Source organism: Choloepus didactylus, chromosome 14, assembly GCF_015220235.1.
Source record: "Choloepus didactylus isolate mChoDid1 chromosome 14, mChoDid1.pri, whole genome shotgun sequence".
NCBI lineage: Eukaryota > Metazoa > Chordata > Mammalia > Pilosa > Megalonychidae > Choloepus > Choloepus didactylus.
In genome coordinates, this window is record NC_051320.1 from 53,458,262 (window position 1) to 53,479,625 (window position 21,364).

At 43.5% G+C, this 21,364-nt stretch overlaps 1 protein-coding gene across 4 annotated transcripts in view; it reads left to right on the plus strand.

Annotated features, from left to right (window-relative positions):
* The window catches only part of MATN2 (matrilin 2), a 163,070-nt gene that overhangs the window by 60,558 nt on the left and 81,148 nt on the right, over positions 1-21,364 (plus strand). For all 4 annotated transcript variants that reach the window (XM_037802886.1, XM_037802888.1, XM_037802889.1 and 1 more), the window contains exons 3-4: positions 1,173-1,742; positions 8,878-9,000. In XM_037802886.1, the coding sequence (XP_037658814.1) occupies positions 1,173-1,742; positions 8,878-9,000 (693 nt within the window). The remainder of the gene's footprint in view (positions 1-1,172; positions 1,743-8,877; positions 9,001-21,364) is intronic.

The following is a 21,364-nucleotide window of genomic DNA, read 5'->3' on the forward strand; positions in this document are numbered from 1 at the left end:
AGGTGGAGAGGAGGGACGCACCAGCTGGGGGCGGTAGTTCAGAACATCCGAGGAATTCAACAAAGCATGTTCAGCACCCACTGGCTGAGCAGGAGGCTGCCATCTCATCCAGTATTCTCCTCTTCCCAAAATGCAGAAGGGATGAGTTGTAGTCTTCTTGCCTGGCTGCTTAAGAAACAAGTACGGTGGTTGTGGTGTGTGGGACAGATTTGTCTTTTTCCAGTGTAACTGTGTCCCTTGTTGAAATATTTCATGGTGGGGTCCCTTCTTCTCCATTTACACAGTTGCCTCCCTGGTTGAGATGTGGGTCTCACTCTCAATCAGATACTGCAACACCGAAAATGGTCTGGATCCCACCCCCCCTTGTAAACCACTGCCAGACTCAACAGACTTTCATTATGTCCCTTTCCTCGGGAGAGGTAAGGGATGCTAAGACCATTCCCCATCACCTGTGGCATCACATACAAATTTCTCACTTTGAATTTAAAGGCCTTATATAACTGGCTCCAGGCCACCCCTTCAACTTATTTCCTGCCTGCAACTCCTAGCAATTCCTTCTTCTTCAAGGTCTGTTAATACTCTGTTATCCACCCTATTCATTCTATCTTGGGCTTTCGCTCGTGTGTCCCTCTCCTTGTGTCCCTTCTCTCCAATCCAAACGCCATGCATCTGTCAAGGCCAGGTCATATCCCATTTCCTTGACCCCAGCCTATCAATATCTGTCTTCTCTGAACATCTACTGTCAGAACCACACAGTTTCAGACAAGTTATTCTCTCCTTGCTCTCTTGGTTAAGTCTCCCCTAGTAGATGGTAAGCTCCTTGACAAGCCCTGTCCTATACTTCTTTTATATTCCTTGCGGTATCCAACCAATCTTATGTGCAAGTGGGAAATGATAATTTTGGCCCTGATTAGGTGTTTCCCCACCTAAAAACTGCATTGACAACTTTCTGGGAACTGAAGTGTTCATTTATTTTGCAAAAAGAAATAACGTCTCTCTGTAGCTAATAGTCATTCACATATATTCCCTCATAACTTTCCCGAGTGTGGAAGGAAAACCAATGAATGTTGGAGGTTTGAAAGGTGATCCCCAGCCCTAGGATTTCCAACCACAGCTGATCGATACTTGGTCCTCAACCCTCTTCTAACTGTGTACCTCTCCTCTTTCCCCAGAGAGCTCTTGTGAGGACAAGCGGGCGGACCTGGTCTTCATCATTGACAGCTCCCGCAGCGTCAACACCCACGACCATGCAAAGGTCAAGGAGTTCATCGTGGACATTTTGCAATTTTTGGACATTGGCCCTGATGTCACCCGGGTAGGCCTGCTCCAATATGGCAGCACAGTCAAGAATGAGTTCTCCCTCAAGACCTTCAAGAGGAAGTCTGAGGTGGAGCGTGCTGTCAAGAGGATGAGGCATCTTTCTACCGGCACCATGACCGGGCTGGCCATCCAGTATGCCATGAACATCGCATTCTCAGAGGCAGAGGGGGCCCGGCCCCTGAGGGAGAACGTGCCGCGGGTCATAATGATTGTGACGGACGGGAGGCCCCAGGACTCGGTGGCGGAGGTGGCTGCGAAGGCACGGGACACAGGCATCCTGATCTTTGCCATCGGCGTGGGCCAGGTGGACTTCAACACACTGAAGGCCATTGGGAGCGAGCCCCACGAAGACCACGTCTTCCTGGTGGCCAACTTCAGCCAGATCGAGTCGCTGACCTCGGTGTTCCAGAACAAATTATGCAGTAAGTCCTGCTCCTCTGTGGCTATTCCTTATTAATTTTCAAGTATTCACTCAGTGCTCCCAAGTCCCAGGCACTGGGCTGACAAAGACCAAGACAGACACAACGTTCTCTTGGGGCTTTCACTCTGGCCAAGAGACAGATATTAAACATATAATTACACAAATAAGCAAGCAGGTGCAGTTGTGGTAAGTGTAATGAAGAAGAATTCAGGACATGGTGGAGCATATAACTCCAGGACCTTACGGGGCAGGGGAACTTGGGGAAATTTCCCTGGGGAAGGGACATTTAAACCCAAACTGCCAGGTGAGTAAGAGAAGACAGATGAAGTTTTTCTCTAGCATTTGAAGCTGCCCTGGCATTCCCTAAGTTGGAATTCCATGTGCTGGAGGTGGAATGGGAATGGGAGGAAAAAAAAAAAAGACAACATAATTTCTCCTTGGATGATGTGGATTCCAGAGGGCAGAGGCAGTTTTGCTCCCTGGCAGGGCTAGTAGTGGATGTTTGCTCAGTGACGAAGAGGCTCAGTGTTCAGGGAAGACTAAGATGCAGTTCTGGTGCTTCCCGCCTCTTGGGATTGCAGGCGCCCCACCCTCCCCCTCTTCTGCAAGAAGCTGCCTCCCCAAGGGCTTGAGCCGAATTCTTCTGTTTTAATGGTTTTCTTCCCTCTTCTGCTTTCAACCCTATTCTCCACAAGGCCTCTCTCTCCCTTCCTTCCCAAACTCCTCCCCGTTACCTTGAACTTAACTTTTCTCAGCCCGCCAACTTGCTTTCTCCCCACTTTCTTTCCTCTGTGGCCACCTTCTGGTTCAACAGGAGGGCAGGGGCTGGTGCCACACCAGGCTCCACTCTAGTCCCTGGAACTGGAAGTGTGTGTCCCAACCTTATAAGCAGTGTCTGATCCTGCCTTACCCACCCCCAGGGTTCCATGATCCCTCCAGCTGCCAGGCTTTGATGGGGACACATAAGGAAGCATCTATTTTTTTAAATTTTAAATTCAGTTTTATTGAGATATATTCACATACCACATAATCATCCATGGTGTACAATCAACGGTTTACAGGGAAACACCTATTTTAAACTATTAATTCCCTGAAGTGGAGATAAAGCTTAAAAACATAACTCCTCACCAGCGACCTGGGAGCAGAAACCTGCCCCCCTGGGGGACTCTGGGACCCAGTGCTCAGAACAGACAACCCTAGACCCCTCAGGCTTGCCTCAGGAAAGAAGAAGAAGAACCATGTGCTTTTGATGTGTCCCAGAAAAACCCCCTGCTGAGAACTGAGAGCAACCTCAAAAAGCAGATCCCATTCTTGCTTGACTCCAAAATCAAAAGAGTTACTTAAAAAATCAATGCCATAAAGGAAAAGTAACCTTCTTTTCTCTGCAATGTCACTAGGAAAATGTTCAGAAGTGCCGTTTTCTCTGGCGCTGCAGAGGGGCTGTGTTATGTGGTGCATTGTAGCTTAAATCAACTGGAAAACTTCAATCAGTAGAACACACTGAAAACATTTTTAAGGTTTATGACTTTAAATGACTTCTGCAGAATTGATAGTCCCCCTTTCCTGGAATATTAAAAAAAAAGAAATTGGTTCAGTAACAGTTTTGATGGTTTACTTGTTTATACTGGAAAGTTTTAAGGTGGGGGGGTTCTTTCATAAGCACTCTGGGTTTATCAGCACATGGAAAGATAATATGATAAGGCTGGGAAGCTAGAGGACATTTAAACTGAAACTGCCGGGTGAGTAAGTCAGCAGAATGTGGACTTGTCCCTGGAAGAACCTTCTCTATGTGCCTTATGGCAAGGCAGCAAAATTAAAAGACAGTTCGCATTCCTTTTACCACCCCACCCCCCATAATCTTTGTTTTAATCTGGAAGCTCTAAGAAAACATCAGTGTTACCCTGGTTGTTCGTGTGGCCCGAGAAATGAACACCCCACCCACTCCGCAGGAGATGCAGCTGCTCTCTCCCCACAGGGCTGGGCTGAGCAGACTCAGCAACTGTCTTGAAAGGTTGAGGAGGCCCCAGGGCCTCTTTATCCCCACGCAGTAAAGACTGCAATTTATAAAGCACTTTCCCTTATGTTATTGCATCTGATCCTCAGGAGGGTGGAGAGGTGGGCAGTATGACACTGTCATGTCCTTTTTATAGATTAGTGAATTTAAGTAATTACCCAAGGACTAACAGTCAGGAGATGAGGGAGTTCTGATTCCAAATCTCTTGCTCATCTCACTCCCCCATATACCATCAGGAATTATAAAGTCCCCCTTTAAGGTGAACCGTTTTCTGATGAGGACGGCCACAGTCTGGCTGTGCTGGGTAACTCTGCTTCTGGTGGGCACCTTCTGAAGTGGGAAGTCTCAACCACCCCTCCTGCCAGCTGTACAATGTGGAGCAAATCCTTTGAGCTCCCTGAGCCTCTGTTGTCTTGTCTGTAAAATGGGGATTATACACACATGAAGTAAGTGTGTGAACAGGCATTATAACTGTAGAGCACTGTTCAATGTGCACCATGTTGGGTACTATTGCCGTCAAATACACTGAGTACCAGAAAGGTCAGCTAATGCTTTCAGTTTCGATCTGCACTCAACTTCTCAAACAGCAACAAGCATCTGCTAAGTCGCAGATAACTTCTCTGAAGTTTGGGAAGTCTCATTTATTCATTAATCATTTATTGAGCTACATTGTGATAATGACAGCTAACCTTGTCCTAAGCTGGATATTTTCTATATATTACATTTAATTATAACATCCCTATGAGGTGTATAGTGTTATTATTCCCATTTACAGAAGCAGAAACTGAATCTTGGAAAGGGTAAGTAACTTCAAGTGGTAGAGTTGGAGATTCAGATCTCCAGTCTCTGGCTCTGGAGCTTAATCTCTTACCCACCAGTGCTAAGCTGGTAGGAAGGTGCCCTCATTACAGTGCAGTGGGATAAATGCTGTATGCCTGGTGCACTTCAAGGGCCTCAGAAAGTCACCTGGGATGGGGAGAGCTCCAGCCAAATAATGCCTGGGTCTGCCTAGAGGTTCTGGGAGAGCTTTAAAGAGGAGGTAATAATAATAATCACTAACAGGTATGTGCATGTGCTGTTTTGAGCTAACTCATTTTATTCACACAACAACCTTGTGAAGTAGTGCTCTTATAATTCTCATTTTACAGAAGAGGAAATGGAATGCAGAGAGGTTACATAACTTGCTCAAGGTCACAAAGCTTGAGATGTAAACCCAGTCATTCTGGCTCAGAGCCTACATTTAACCAGTACACACACTAAAAGATGACTTGACTACACAGACTTATCTACACAGCCTTGAAAGATGACCAGAGAAGTGTTGGGAGGGCCTCCTAAGATGTGTCATCAGCATGTGCAGGAAGCATGTGCAAAGACCCAGAGGAATGAAAGGTCTTAACATGTTCAGGCAACTGGAGTTCAGGGTGTTGGAACCGAAAGTTTGAAAAGGGTAGTGGTAAGAGGTGGGCCTGACAATTAGGCATCAACCAGCTCTGAAGAGCCCAGAATGCCACAGAAGCTTGTTTTGCTTCTATCTTACAAGCAGTAGGGAGCCACTGGGAAATTCTGCTCAGGGAACACCATGACCCAGTGCAGGGACTGGAAAAGTCTCTCTGCAGCTGGCAGGAAGACCTGTGACAGGTGAGCAAGGCTGGAGGCAGGTCAAGGAATGCAGAAGCTCTCGCAACAGTCCAGGCCAGAGATGCTGAACACCTGAGCCAAGGCAGAGGGCTTGGGAGTGAGAGGAAAGGACAGGTGGGGCAGATTCTAAGCTCTTAGGCAGTAATTGGGGGTGGGGGAGGGGAGGGTAAGATCAGTGCCTTAATCAGGATGGGGTTATAAGGGCTTTGCTCCAGAGCCCCTATGCTTAGAGGGCACAAAAATTAAAAGCAGTGATTTCAAGAGTTTTCAGCACCCACCCCTCCCCATCATCTCCTATCGCACAGACTCAGACGTCGCCACGACCAGAGCCTCTTCAGCCTCTGGGAGTCCAACCCATCCTAGGAAGAGCACTCCAGGCAGAGGGCACGTGTGTGCGTGGGAGTGGGCGGGGCGTGTCCGCGGTGGGCGCAGGCGCAGTGTTAGAACGTGAAGATGAGGTCAGTGTCCTGCCGGAGACCCAGTCCTGCGGGGCCTGCAGGAGCGAGGTCGGGAGGTTGGCTGTAATTCTGACTCGGGAGCTCATGCAGGGTTTTAGGGCGAGGCGTGTTGTGATCGGACCCACAATTTAAAAGCAGCACCATGGCTGCTGAGTGGATAATAGCGGGAGTGCAAGGATGGAAGGAGCCCTGTCAGGAGGCCCTTGCAGAATACGGGCAAGGAATGAGGATGTTTTCGCTCCACACCCCTCACCCCCTAACCCCTTTTTATTTAAATGAATGGATGAGTGAATGAATAAGGTCCAAATCCCCTCAGTTCATTTTATGAGCTGCTAAGGGGACATGACCCAGAATTTGGAAAAGGCTCTTCGTCAGGAAAGTGGGATGTCGCCATGCACACAAGGAAGACAGGCTGTCACGGGGAGGCGAGCTCTCGCCTGTACTGTGGGCAGAACTGAAAAGTGCCTGGATCTTCTGTCAGTGGAGAGCAGGCAGGCGGTCTCCGCGTGTGGTCAGGGCAGGAACTTTTCCATACAATTAGGAGGCGATTAGGCTCCCGGTGGGCATCCTGGCTCTGGCACTCCCGGGTGTGTGGTGGTGAACCCGGAGACAGAAGCAGCTTGGTGCCCGCGGGCAGGGGGACCACTGAGGCCTCATTGTCAGGCCACCCGAGCGAGGAACTTGAAGGCCAGTGTCCTGTGAATTGAGGCCCTGTCTACAAAGTGACCAGAACCCACACATCTTGGGGTCCCCCCACCATGTTTGCCACCCAGTGAGAGAGAACCTTAGAATAAGGAGCTGAAAAATGCACGTTTGTCCTGAGCTTTCTGGTGATTCAGTGTAAACTGGACTGGGCTGCTTTTAATTAACCTCTTAGTGCCTGCTTTACCAGCCTAGCCTGGTATGTTGGAGCCCTGTTAGCCCCACCCCACACAGGTTAAGTACGATCTAAGGCTCTAATAACACACCCTTCATCAACTGGCCTGGGCAAAGTCTACACTGCTTTGCGCCCCCTTTGAAGCCCTATTAAGTGGGGAAGTCAGGGTGACTTCAGCGTTAACTTTGTGTACCCAGGAACCCTAATCAGCCCACAGCCATATGATCACCCCTTTAATCATTAACACGGTCATTAAAAAATGTTTATATCCATATTTCCTAATCAAAAGATCCAATCCTGCCAATAACTTAAGTCTGCAGATTTGTTTTTCCTCCCTCCTAACAGAAAGCTGTGATCCCATGTAAACCCAGAGGGGCTGGTAAGAACTGAGACTAATGGGGACCTCTCAGGCAGGCCAGCGGAGGAGCAGAGCTATCATCTCCACTCTAGTCACACTCCAGAGGACACGTGATTGGAGACCCAGTCTGTCCCCCTGCTCTTAGAATCTGGGTGCCAAACAGACAAAATAATAGCTCTTTATAGTGAGAGCCCCTAGAGACAGTTCATGCCTTTATTCTTCAGGTGGAGAAAAAAAAGGCATTAAAGAGCTTCCCATCTTCCCTAAACTTATCTCGCTTGTTAGAGATAAAGGGAAACTGGAATTCAGGTCTGCTGGCTCCTAATCCAGTGTTCTTTCCAATATACCAAGTTACAATCTCCCAGTTCCAATTTCTTTTATGGTAAATGGCCAAAAGAAGCCTTCCTAATAAGCTGTCACTCCAAAACCCTGTGAAATAGTTCTTTTACTTTCCCCTACTTGACAGGTGGAGAAACTGGAGTTCAGAGAAATGAAGTAATTCATGCAAGGTCAGGATAAGCTGCAAAGCTGAGCTTTCAGGCAGCCTAATCCCAGGAGCCATCCTCTTCACCACTGTGCGGCACAGCTGCCCAAGAGAGGTTTTCTCTGCCTGCCATCTCCTGGCTTCTTATTTAGTCTGTCTGGGTCCCAGTAGGAAGACTGGCATCAGGCTCATCACGTGGGCCTGCCACCAGTGGGTACTGCCCTGTGTTTGGCTTCTTAGGCTTCCTTCATGGTGGAGAAAATGAGTGACACACTGTGAGTTGTGTTATTTGTATCTAACAGGAGCTAAACTTAGACATTCATAAGCTCAGAAAAATACATTCTAGATTGTATGAAATAAAAATGTCCTACTGCCCTAATTCATAGTCATTCACTACATTTCTTACTAAGAAGTAAAGAGGCATTTACTCAAGATATGCCATCGATTTCATCAGCAGCTGAGTTTTTCTAAGCACTGGGTTAATGGGATCATTTGTTGCCTTTGAGAGCCCCTTTTATTTTAGCTTCATAAGAATATATTTCTACATATAGGCATTTTTTGGAGAACACTTGCTTAACTAGTACTTTTTTATACTGATGCTTTTTAATTATGAGTATGTTCAAGTTACATTAGACTGAGTAAAACCATAAATTACGATGCAAAAATGATGAAAATTTTTATGAGCTCCAGACAGACTTATGCAAGAATTGATGTATTTGAAAGTTGAGGTACATCAGAAAAGAAATACAGAAATATTTTAAATTGAGAGATATAGATTATGGAAACATGAACTGTCAGAAGACATTTTTACTCCAAAATTTTTGGTAAACTTTTGGATTTTAAAAAATCTTATTCTTAAGACATATGTTTCTGAGAAATTGTTGATTGCTTACTACATCCTCGTTTAATTAATAGCTTTTCCTCCAGCTCCATTGCTGCCTATTGAAAATCCACACTTTAGCCTGGTTCTCCTCGGGTGTCAGACTTCTGATCCCCCTGCCCCACTAAATGGGTCTTAGTAAGTTTGAACCAAGTGAAATTCCTGTTGTGCTAGTCATATGGTTCTGCCTAATACCATTTCCCTTTGAGCCTACCTAGCCCTTTATCTGTGTCTTGCTGATGGCTTTTATATGGACCTGTCTTGTCCATCCATAGACTATAAACCCCCCTGAGTAGGGGCTGCCTTTTGTTTCTCTTTGGGCCCTGCCCTCTTGTCCACAGAGCAGGCTCTGCATAAATGTTTGCTGGGTGGAAGGCATTTAGAGGAGGCATCACTGTCCACTTAACCTCCGTGTCTTCCCTTCCAGCCGTCCACATGTGCAGCGTCTTGGAGCACAACTGTGCCCACTTCTGCATCAACACTCCCGGCTCCTACGTCTGCAGGTGCAAACAAGGGTACATCCTCAACTCAGACCAGACGACCTGCAGAAGTAAGTTGGCTTTGCCAGTGCATCTCTGCTGTCTTCCTCTTCTCTCCTCTTCTTTCATCTAGGCTTATTTTATTCATCTAAACTCCTTCACCCAACCCAGGTACTATCTCCCTGCGGACAGAAATGTTGACTTGTAACTTGTGTATTTTGTGTTTCCCCCACCCCACACTCTCCATCATAGCACCTAGGCTGGAGCTGAGCACATAGTAGTCCTTCAGGAAGAGTTTGAAAGATCATGAGAGGCACCGTCTTAGAATAACCTCCTTGAATGCATGGGCAGTGTCCTTCACTTCCAGTTTTGCTCTTAGGGGAACTGCTGAAGAGGCTTTTAAGCCACTGTCTTTATTAACTGTACTCCAAGGAATTGTTTCTATAGTTTATTCTCTTCTCTGAAGCATGGACTTAGGATGAGTTACTAACATTGGCTGGGAATGATTATTCAATAAGTTCTGTTTTTGAGGTGTGCAGGGATCTAGTTGCTTTGATGAGACACACTTTCTTTCTAGGTTTCTTAAATTAAAAAGGGCAAACAGACATAAAGTATTAATAGAACTTACATTCTCTCTTTTTTGGTCAAGCCCCAAAGACCAGACAATATATTGACCTTTGAGCCAGCAGGAGGTAATCCACCTCTTAGAGTACAGAGTTACCTGCACACTGAACATTGTGCCCTATACTTTTTTCTTTTTTCCTAAAATAAGGGTAAAGCCATTGTAACTGCCCACAGCCCCAACAAGGCTGCCCAAGCAAGACATGAGGAAGGCCAGCAAATAAAACTCAGCTTATCTGATGCGTGTAATTCATGCAGTGCATAATTATTACACCTCATGGTAAGCAATTAAGCATTAATGGAAAGCAGTTTTGCACAAATGACTGTAATTAGTATCACATTTTAGCACCAAACCACATTTTTCTTTTCACTTTTCAGTTTCAGGGTTGATCATTGTTGGCTAGAGGCTTCCCTGCCCCCCAAGATTAGGGACTATCTGCTTGGCTCCCTCCCGTTCTGTGGCCTATAGAAGTCCAAAGCCCTCCCAACTCTGTGAATCACAGAGGGCTTCATGTTCTTAGGTCCAGCTCAGACCTCAGGATCCCAGGTTGTTGAGTACAGACTACATCCACTGACAACTGCTCTGATATTGTCATTGCACAAAATGATTCTGAGAGGGCCTCTCAAGGACTGCCTTCGGGTACACACACCCTTACCCCCCCCCCACACACACACAACGTTTCATACACTTTCTATTTATACCTTGCTTGTGTGTGAAGAGAGGAGGCAGATACAGCAGATTCATAGATTCTTCAAGTGGAAATGGACTTTGGCCATCAGACTTCCAGCTTCCTCTCCCACACAACCCAGGAATTCTGTCCCCTCCTAGTGTCCTACATGGGTGAAGGGGCTTGGAAACAAGGTTGTTACAAAGCACCTGGCTCCCACCTCCAGATGGCCTGGATCAGAGGTTGAGCTGAAATCCCACTCTCTGTAATTTTCTCCTTGGGTCTTATTCTGCCATCTGAGGCTATATATCAAAACGTTTATTTCCTTTTCCAAATAAAAAGAGAGAAGTCTCACCTCCCCACCTCCTCCCATTAATTATCCCTTTCCAGGGAAGCATAAACATGTCTTCAGGTAACCTGGTTTGGGGTCTTTTTGCTGTTCTGGTAATTCTCTTCTGGTGGATCCCAGTTGATCAGTGTCTCAAAATGTGCCCTTCCATTCAAACGCTACATCAAGGGCACTAAATAATCTTACCTTCCAAGTCTGCCGATACGAACAATTCAGGATGTTCTGGAGGTCAACATGGTGGATTCCCTCTGCCCTCCAAAAAGTTGTCCCCATCCCATACCATTATGTGGATGTATACAAAAGCATTCGCACAGTGCCTTAGCCCATAGGGCTCAACAGAAGTTTCCATCTTTCCTTTTCCCCATTAAAAACCATGAGTCGGGGGGAGGGGGGGGGACTCATCAAGTATGCCCATCTTCTCATTCTTATTTCCTCTTCCTCTTCTCTTCCCCTTGAATTCCTTTCCCACTAACAAGAAAGAACTTTATCTTGTTTCTTTTTCTTTATTTATTTGAAAAGTAAGGACTTTTCTCTTCCTTTCATTCCCTTCTGGAACATTTAATCTATCTGGAAGCTAATGAAATGGAACATTAAAAAAAACCTTATTTGGCACAAAATGTAAACTTTCTTGTCCAGCTTTCTTTTTTCTTCCTCAAAAACCATATTAAATGTATTATATTGCTTTCACTTTTTGGATATTTTCCTGACATTTTTTTCCCAAGCCATAAGTGACTTACAGCTTTTCTATTAGAGCTTAAACAAAGAACCATGATCCAGAATAATAATTACATTATTAGGGAGAGAAAAGACAACTATAACCAGTATACCCCATGATTTTAGATGCAGAAATTCTTAACAAAATTTGAACAAAAAGAATCCAACAATATATAAACGAAAAGTATATCAAGACCAAGTGGGGTTAATCTCAGGCATGCAAGGTTGGTTTAACATTCAAAAATCAATCAATATAATTCACCATACTAATAGACTAAAAAAAGAAAAAAACATGATCATCTTAATAGATGCAAAAAAAAAAAAAAAAATTGGAAAATCACAACATTCATTTGTGTTAATCTCTCTCAGCAAACCAGGAATGAAGGGGAACTGCCTCAACCCGATCAATGGAAAAAAAACAACAACAGTTAATATCATATCTGAGAATGAAAGACTAAACTTTCCTCCTAAGATAAGTAACAAGACAGGATATCCATTCTCACCACTTCTATTTAGCATTGTACTGGAGGCTATAACTGATGCAACAATGAAAGAAAAAGAAATTTAGAAGGAATATAGATTGGAAAGGAAGAAGTAAAACTGTCTTTATTCACTGGCTATATGATTATTTATGTAGAAAAGCAGATGGACTCTTCAAAAAAGCTCCTAGAACCAATAAATGAGTTTAGCGGAGTTGAAAGATAAAAGATGAATATACAAAATTATTTTATTGTATTTCTAATACTGGTAAAAATCAGAAATTGAAATTTTGAAAATACTACTTATAGTAGTGTCAAAATATGTAATTAAGGACAACTTTGATTAAAAATGCACAAGATCTGTACATTGAAAACTACAAAAGATTGCCGAGATAAATTAGACTTAAATAAATGGAAATATAGACTGTGCTCATGGACAATATTGTTAATATATCAGTTCTCTCCAACTGATCTATAGATTCAAATCAACCCCTATCAAAGTCCTACAAGACATTTTTGTAGAAATTGGCAAGCTGATTCTAAAATATATTTGGAAATGCAAAAAACTAGAATAATAAAATAAACTTTGAAAAAGTTAAACAAAGTTGGAGGATTCAAACCACCTCGTTTCAAGATCAGTTATAAACCAACAGTAATGAAGATAGTGGTGGTACTGGTGTAAAGAAAGAAAAATGGAACAGAATAGAATATAGAAATAGACCCATACCTAAATGGTGAAATGATTTTTGAGAAAGGTTCCAAGGTATTTCAATGGGGAAAGGATAATGTCTTCAACAAATAGTGCTGCAACAAGTAGGTTTCCATGTGCAGTAAAAAAAAAAAGAAAGAAAAAAAATCTCGGCTCTTTCCTCACACGACATACAAAACTTAATTTACAATGGATTTTAAGCCAAAATGTAAGAGTGGATACTAAAACATCTAAACGAAATGTAGAATAAACGCTTGATGACTTTGGGTTTGGCAAAAGTTTCTTAAATAGGACACAAAAAGCTGCACAGTATAAAATAAAAAATCATTAAATTGAACTTCATCAAAATTAAAATGTTTGCTCTTCAAAACTCACCATTACTGAAATGAAAAGGCAAGCCACAGACTGGGAGAAAATATTTGCAAAATATATATCCAACAAAGGACTTGTATTTAGAATATATAAAGAAATCTTAGAACTCAGTAAGAAGACAGTCCACTAAAAATGGGCAAAAGTTTTGAACAGACATTAAACCAAAGGAGATGTGTAGATGGCAAAGAAGCACATGAATAAAATGCTTATTATTAGTTATTAGGGAAATGGAAATTAAAATCACAAATAAGATACCATTATTTAGCCCACTAGAACAGCTAAAATTAAAAAGACTGATCTTACCAATTCTTGGTGAGTGGGAACTGGAATTCTCATACACTGCTGGAGGGAATGTAAAATGGTACAACCACTTTGGGAAACAGTTTAGCAACTTCTTACAAAGTTAAATATGCACCTACCATACGACCCAGCCATTCTACTCCTAGGTATTAACTCAAGACAAATGAAATTATATGTCCATACAGAGATTTGTTCACAAATGTTCACAGCATCTTTGTTGTTATAGTGCCAAACTAGAAACCAACCAAATGTCCTTCAACATGTGAACAGATAACAGATTGGGATATTTCTACACAATGGACTAGTACTCAGCAATGAAAAGAATGAGAGTGAACTATTGGCCCATGCAGCAACCTGGATGAACTTCAAAATAACTGTGATAAGTGAAAGAAAACAGACAAAAAAGGAGTACATGCTATATGATTCCATTTATATAATATTTTAGAAAATGACAACTAATCAATAGTGACAGCAGATTAGTGTCTGTCTTGGGCCTAGGGGAGGGGAGGAATAAAAGGGATAACAAAGGGGCATGAGGAAACCTTGGGGGGCGATGGATATGTTCATTCATTATCTTGACTGTGGTGATGATATATTGATATGCCAAACTTATCAAATGGTACACTTTAAATATGTAGTTTACTGTATGTTAATTATAACTCAGTAACGCACATATATATATATATGTGCACTTATCTGTGTGTATCTATCAGAACAAGGTTTCAGAGGGTATGTGGTGCTGAGACAAAATGATCCAAGAGATCAGAGAAAGAGTCATGGAACAACCAGGGAAGGCTTCGTGAAGGAGATGGGATTTTCTGCAAGTCAAAGAAGAGCAATGCAGGGGCTTGTTGTCCTGCCTATCTGGAATAGTTTGTTTGGGACACTGGGGGGCTAAGAGAAAGCGTGTATGCTGGGACAAATTGTGGAGCAATTTGATTCTCAAGCTGAATTCCATCAGTGTCCTTTGGTTAGTGGTGGGAGCTGAGCAGAGGGTGACAAGTGCAAAAACATGTTTTAGTAAACTGTGCCTGGCAATCATGTATGCGCTGGATTAGAAGCAAGTAGAGATTGGGGGCAGAGATACCATTTGTTTATTCATTCAATACTTATTGATTCCCCTCTGTGCCTGACACTCCTCTAGGAGGTGGGATAAAATGAGCATTTCTCTTGTATGCTTGAGACCCAAGGAACATTCCGAGCTTGGCTTCCCTTCCATGCAGAGCAGAATGTGAAAGGGTACGATCAGTTTACAGTTCTAATCGGTTTAGTTAACTCAGTGCATGTCTTTCTTCTGCCCACACAACTAACGAGGAGACCACAACAGTAATCCCAGCCAAAGGGAAGAATCTGACATAAGATGGGAGATGGTGGGTGGGGGGTGGTAGTAAAATTGACATTGACAAAGGTCTTCAGAGGGGAAACGAGGTTCTGAGGGAAAACAGGAGTCCAGAAGGAAGCCCACACACGTAGTTGGGTGAGGTTGAAGATGGAGGATTAGAGTTCAAGGGAAAGGTCTGAGCTGGATGTGCTTGGTGGTGGTAATTGACCCCACGATGGAGGCAATCTTGGAGGAGGAATGCGAAGGTCAGGGTCTGAACTTGGAGGCAGCCTGCAGTCAGAGCGTGGAGCAAGAGTGGAATGGCGAGCAGGCTGCACACACACCCAGAGCGGCTGCTGCCTTTAGCTTCACAATAAACAGCAGTGAGCCCAGACTGCTGCTAAGACTGCCCTGAGCAGAAGCTGAGAGGGAACAAATTCAGTTACTGAGCTTCCTCTTAACCCTGGCTGCTGGGCCCAGGAGATTAGAAATCATTCTGTGCAGACTGCTCACCCTCTGGCTTTGCAGAGTTTAATTTAAAAAAAAAATAAAAAAAAAGGAATTGGGATGAGTAGAGCCCCATGGGAGAAATGAGCTCACTAAATGTGAGTGGAGAATGCCAGTTGCGAAGGAATTATTACACCTCGGGGGAATACGAGCTGAACCTTGTACAGCTTCTCCTCCACTTTCCTGTTTTCACGCTCAAAGTGTAGTCCCAGGGCAGAAGCAACAGGTTCACCAGAAATTTGCTAGAAATGTAAATTCCCAGGCCCCATCCCAGACCTAAGGACTTGAAAACCCAGGTGTGAGGCCTAGGAATGTGTGTTTTAACAAGCCCTCTAGGTGACTCTGATGTACATTCAAGGCTGAGAACCACTGACCTAGACCTTCCCAACCAGGCCTCTTCCTGGGGGAGTCCACGCGGGAGGGGGTTTATATAAGAACACAATGGAAAAACATTTGGAAATTGAAAGTGGTCCATAACGGTAGGGCATTATTCACATGTGTGTATTATTTTGATCAGCCTCATTCAATCAGATTTACTGATGTTTCAGGATTTTATTTTGGGGATCCCCCTTCTTTCTTTTCCCTTCATCAAGGAAAATCAAAATCTTATTAATGGATAGGAGAATTGAAACAAAAATGAATTAAATTGCCAGGGGAATTGATACAAGGCACAGCTGGGGTTGACCTGAAAAGGCAGGTTTTGTTTTTTCTTGGAGACATTAGGCTCTTTTGTTTCTTTCAAGGAAGAAGCACAAGGCTGATGACTCACATTTACTGCTAAAAGTCTTTAAATCCAAACTGCAGCTGTCAAAGTAAGATTAGTGCTTTCAGACATGATGAGAGAAGGGGGTGGTTCTCCAAATGCAGGCTTGGGTTTTGCCTTCATTGGTGGAGACCTAGGTGGGTGAGCTTTGGGGTCACAGCAGGCGGAGACCCCATTGTTTCCCAGTTGGGTGAAATAGCCCTAATAACAGATCTTTCTTCCCTCTTGCTGTGATAATTTCTGATTTCTGCCTCTTGGTTTAAATAAGTAGTAGCTGTCCATAGTGGAGATTATCTTGGAAAGGTATTCATTTTACTTTACCCTAAAGGAGAGATTAAACCGTCATTGGTGTCAACAGCATGAAGTGTGGTTGTCTAAAATTGTGAAAGATCAGTAAAAACCCTTTGTTTTAGCCCAGGTTGGTGTCAGCCTCAGCAGTCACAATTTTTGTCCCATGTTGCCTTCGTCCAGTGTAACTAGATGAAGGCTTTCCAGTTCTCTTGGCTAAGTGAGACTCTGTGCCAGGGTTTTGAGGTCAAAAATGAAGGAAGGGATTTGAATCTAGGGTGCTCATGAGCATCTGGAGAAACCTTGCTGATGGATTTGAGTACAGCTTTGGAACTCCTAGCCATCAGATCCTCACTTGCTCATTTCACCTGGGAAGACTGAACAGATGCAGTTAACATCCCTCTCTAAATTCTCCAGGATCTAAGAGAAACAAGTGAATATTGCTGACTGTCAGCTATGAGCTAAAAGGTCGCCCTCTGGCAAGGCAGAACCTGAGTTTGAGGAGACCTTCTGATGTAAAATTCGAAATTCCCAACTTTGCTGTGTGACATCAATTCAGTATAGAACTCTCAAACCAAAACTTGGTCAAAGATACATTGTTTGAAGAAATTTGAATCTACTGTTCATGTTTTCATAGCTACCTGTTTTGGTTTGTTAATGCTGCCATCATGTAAAATACAAGAAATGCACTGGCTTTTATAAAGGGGGTTTATTTGGTTACAAATTTACAGTCTGAAGGCCATGAAAATGTCCAGATTAAGGTATCAACATGAGTATACCTTCACTGAAGGAAGGCCAGTGGTACCCAGAAAACCCGTTAGCTGGGAAGGCATGTGGCTGGTGTCTGTTGATCCCGGGTTGTATTCCAGCTCCTCTCTCAGTTCCTGTGCGTTCTTCAAAATGTTGCTTTTGGGTGTTTTTCCTCTCTCAGCTTCTCCAGAGCAAAGTGTCCGCAAAAGTCTGCTTTCAATGGCCGTCTCCAAAATGTCTCTCTTGACTGTAGCACTGAGCTCCTTCTGTCTGAGCTCTTATAGGGCTCCAGTGACTTAATCAAGACACATGCTGAATGGGCAGGGCCACACTTCCATGGAAATAATCCAATCAGAATTATTGCCTACAGCTGAGTGGGTCACATCTCCACAGAAACAACCCAATCCAAAGCTTCCAACCTAATCAAGACTAAATACGTCTGCCCCCACAAGATTGCATCAAAGAATGTGGTGTTTTGGGGGACACAATACATCCAAACTGGCACATTACTCCAAAAGCAAAACTATCTTTCTTAGAATTGTGATGTCTGCAAAATTTGGTTGGGCTCACCTGTCCCCCTTGCTTAAATAAAGCTGCACCACCAATGCCATTCTTTTTCCCAAGGTCTAGGAAAGGAGAAAACTTACTGTGGAGCAGATGCTTTGCCCATCTGTTATCTCATGTAACCCTGCAAATGAGATATTTTCTCCACTCAATTATTTAATCTCCCTGTGAAAATTGAATCTCATGGAAGTCACATACTGGAGTCAGGCAGGCCATCCAGCTGGGGCCAGGTCTGGCTCCAAAGCAATGCTGGTGTCCTTTCCATTCTACCCGACTCCCTTACCCCCTCCGAGGTTCAACATCCTTAATCCCTATTTTTTCACATCACATCCTTAGGTCCTTTTCGGTGAGACCACCTTCTTTACATGCTGTTTAAAATGGAAGTCCCCTTCCCTCCACACTCCCAACAACCCTTTCCTTCTTTTTTTTTTTAAATTTTATTTTGAAATAAATTCAAACTTACAGGAACAGTTGCAAAAACAATACAAACCCCATACACAGAACTCCAGCATACCCCTCCCCCCTCCCCCAATACCCTGAACCACCAATTTTAACATCCTGTCACACCACCATTTCTTTCTTTCCCTCCCTCCCTCCCTATCTATCATCCATCATCTATTGCTCTGTCTTCTGAACATATGAGAGCAAGCTGCACACATTCTTGAACAAACGCTATAATTCACATATACATTTCCCATGAGCAAGAACATTCTTTTATGCAATCCCATTAAGTGCAGCTAAGAAGTTCAAGAAATTCAGCATTGATACAAAGCTTACATTCTATGTTTCCCTTTTTTTTTTTTCCCTTATGTCCCATCTGTGTCCCTTTGAGCCTCTTCTCCTCCATCCTCAGATCCCATCCCAGGATCATCCTTGGCATTTCATTGTCATCTATTTAGACTGTCTTTTTTTTTTTTTTTTTCAATTGTGGAAACATATACAGCCTAAATCTTCCCATTCCAACCCCTCCCTAGCATTCCATTAGTGGGATTAATCACATTTAGAATGTTGCAATGCTGTCACCTTCCTACCATCCATTGCTAGAGATTTCCCTTCACCCCAAACAGAAACCCTATACTCATTTCTTAACTCCCCCTTGCCCCTTCCCCCACTTCTGGGAACCCATACTCTACTTTTCATCTCTATGGTCATATTCTCTGATACTTTCTTTGTGTTTACCATGGGGCTTAAATTTAACCTCTTAAATCTATAACAATCTTGTTTTTCTTTGATACCAACTTAACTTCAATAGGACACATAAACTATGTTCCTATACTCCTTCATTCCCCCACCTTTACGTAGTTCTTGTCAAAAATTACATATTTTACATTGAGTCCAAAACCACTGATTTATCATTACAGTTTATGTATTTTAGATCCTGTAGGAAGTAAATAGTGGAGTTACAAATCAAAAATACAGTAGTATTGGTATTTATATTTACCATGTGATCTTTACTGGAAATCTTTATTTCTTCATGTGGTTTCAGTCAGTTGTTTAGTGTCCCTTCCTTTCAGCCTGCTCAACTGCCTTTAGCATTTCTTATAGGATTGATGTACTGATGATGAAGTCCCTCAGCTTTTGATTATCTGGGAATGTTTTCATCTCCCCCTCATTTTTACCCTCCAGGTGTTTGTGAATTCTCCAAGTCTCTGATGTTTGACTTCTATTTGTATTCCATTGTGGTCAGAGAATGTGCTTTGAACAAATTCAATTTTTTTTTTTTAATTTATTGAGGCTTGTTTTATGTCCCAGCATACGGTCCATTCTGGAGAAAGATCCATGATCACTAGAGAAGAATGTGTGTCCCAGTGACCTGGGATGTGATGTTCTATATATGTCTTTTAAATTTCTCTGTATCTCTCTCTCCTTTCTTTGTTTCTCTGTCGGTAGGGCTCCCTTTAGTATCTGAAGTAGGGTAGGTCTTTTATTAGCAAAATCTCTCAGCATTTGTTTGTGAAAAATTTAAGCTCTCCCTCAAATATGAAGGAGAGTTTTGCTGGATAAAGTATTCTTGGTTGGAAATTTTTCTCTTCTCAGAATTTTAAATATGTCATGCCATTGTCTTCTTGCCTCCATGGTGGCTGCTGAGTAGTCACTACTTAGTCTTATGTTGTTTCCTTTGTATATGTTGAGTTGCTTTTCTCTTGCTGCTTTCAGAACTTGCTCCTTCTCTTCAGTATTTGAAGTCTGATCAGAATATGTCTTGGAGTGGGTTTATTTGGATTTATTCTATTTGGAGTTCGCTGGGCATTTATGCTTTGTGTATTTATATTGTGTAGAAGGCTTGGGAAGTTTTTCCCAACAATTTCTTTTAATACTCTTTCTGGACCTTTACCCTTCTCTTCTCCTTCTGGGACACCAATGAGTCTTAAATTTGGATGTTTTATTTTATCTATCATATCCCTGAGATCCATTTCGATTTTTTCAATTTTTTCCCCATTCTTTCTTTTATTCTTTCATTTTCTGTTCTGTGGTCCTCAAGGACACTGAGATGTTGTTTAACTTCCTCTAATCTCATATTGTGAGTATCCAGAGTCTTTTTAATTTGGCCAACAGTTTCTTTAATTTCCATAAGATCTTCTATTTTTTTATTTACTCTTGCAATTTCGTCTTCATGCTCTTCTAGGGTGTTCTTTATGTCCTTTATATCCTGTGCCATGCTCTTCTTCATGTCATTTATATCCTGTGCCATGCTCTCATTGTTTGACTTTAGTTCTTTGATTAATTGCGTCAAGTACGTGTCTCTTCTGATCTTTTGATTTGGGTGTTTGGGTTTGGGTTCTCCATATTGTATGGTTTTATCATATGCTTTAAGATTTTCTGTTGTTTTGGCCTCTTGGCATTTGCTTTGCTTGATAGGGTTCTTTCAAGTTATAAAAAATACCAATCTCTAATTTGTCAGATCTACAGCTTGGCGGCGTATACTTTCTCTAACTAACCAGCAGATGGCATCCGCGAGTCACCTATCCCCCTCAAGTCAGTTCTCCCAACTTTGTCTTTGTGGTGTGTGGGGATCTGATTCTTGTGGAGTTCAATTGGTGCACTAAGTCTGGGCGTGTTGTTGGTGCTGTCTGCCCTGAATGTGGGGCATATGTCTGGGTGCTTAGGGAGGCAGGGCAGCTTTAATAATCAAACCTCCCAGGTGTTCCCGGAGATTTAAGGCTGTTGCAAGAGTCTAAGCCTTCATTTCAGTCTTGCCACAGATTGTCTCTGCCACTGACCCACAAGTCCTCGGGATTGGTGTAGGGTCCCTGGGATTTCCGAGCGGGTCCCCCTTCTCAGCTGTGCTCTTCCAGGACCCCTCCCGAGGGAAGGCTGTGCCACATCACAAGTGTGCGCCAGCCCTCCAGGGAAGCCCTAGGCCACCGGGCCATGCAGGGGCATTCCCAGCCTGCTTTAAAGATGGTTGAATGCAGCGTGTTAATTTCCCCCTTTCCGCACAGCTCCGCCTTCCCAGCTCTGGGCCACTGTCCACGGCCAATATTGTGGCATGTGTGCAGTGCTGCGGGAAACACTCCCCATCACACTGGGTTTCTTGGCACGGCTGTGGGCTATGGGTCTGGCCCCAGGCAGGAGCGTCCCCAGGCCATTGGGGAGATGGCTGCATTGGGCGCGGTTTCTTTCTCCTTTTGGCTCCCTTCTGCCCCCATGGCCCCGAGACAATCAGCAGCGGGTGTGGGAAGGGCTATCCTCCACGCCAGACACCGAGGCGTTGGTACAGCCCGCTCCTGCTGTGCTTCACTGCACAGTTCTCCCCGTTGTATCGTAGCCGCTCCCAGGTTGTTTTTTTTTTAAGAAGAACTAGTCCATCTCCAAACACCAACCCATGGTTTCCCCACACCACAGCGTGGCCGCCGGACTTTCAGCCGGCTCACTCACTCATTTCAGAATGCAGACTCCTGGTTTCACCAAATACATGGTCCCTGTAGATTTAGCAGACCTTGTCCAGCTGGTGCATCGCTGGAACTGGTGTTCTGGATCACTTTCTGTTTTTTTTCTAGTATTTTTCACGGAGGTGTTTTTTTTGCCG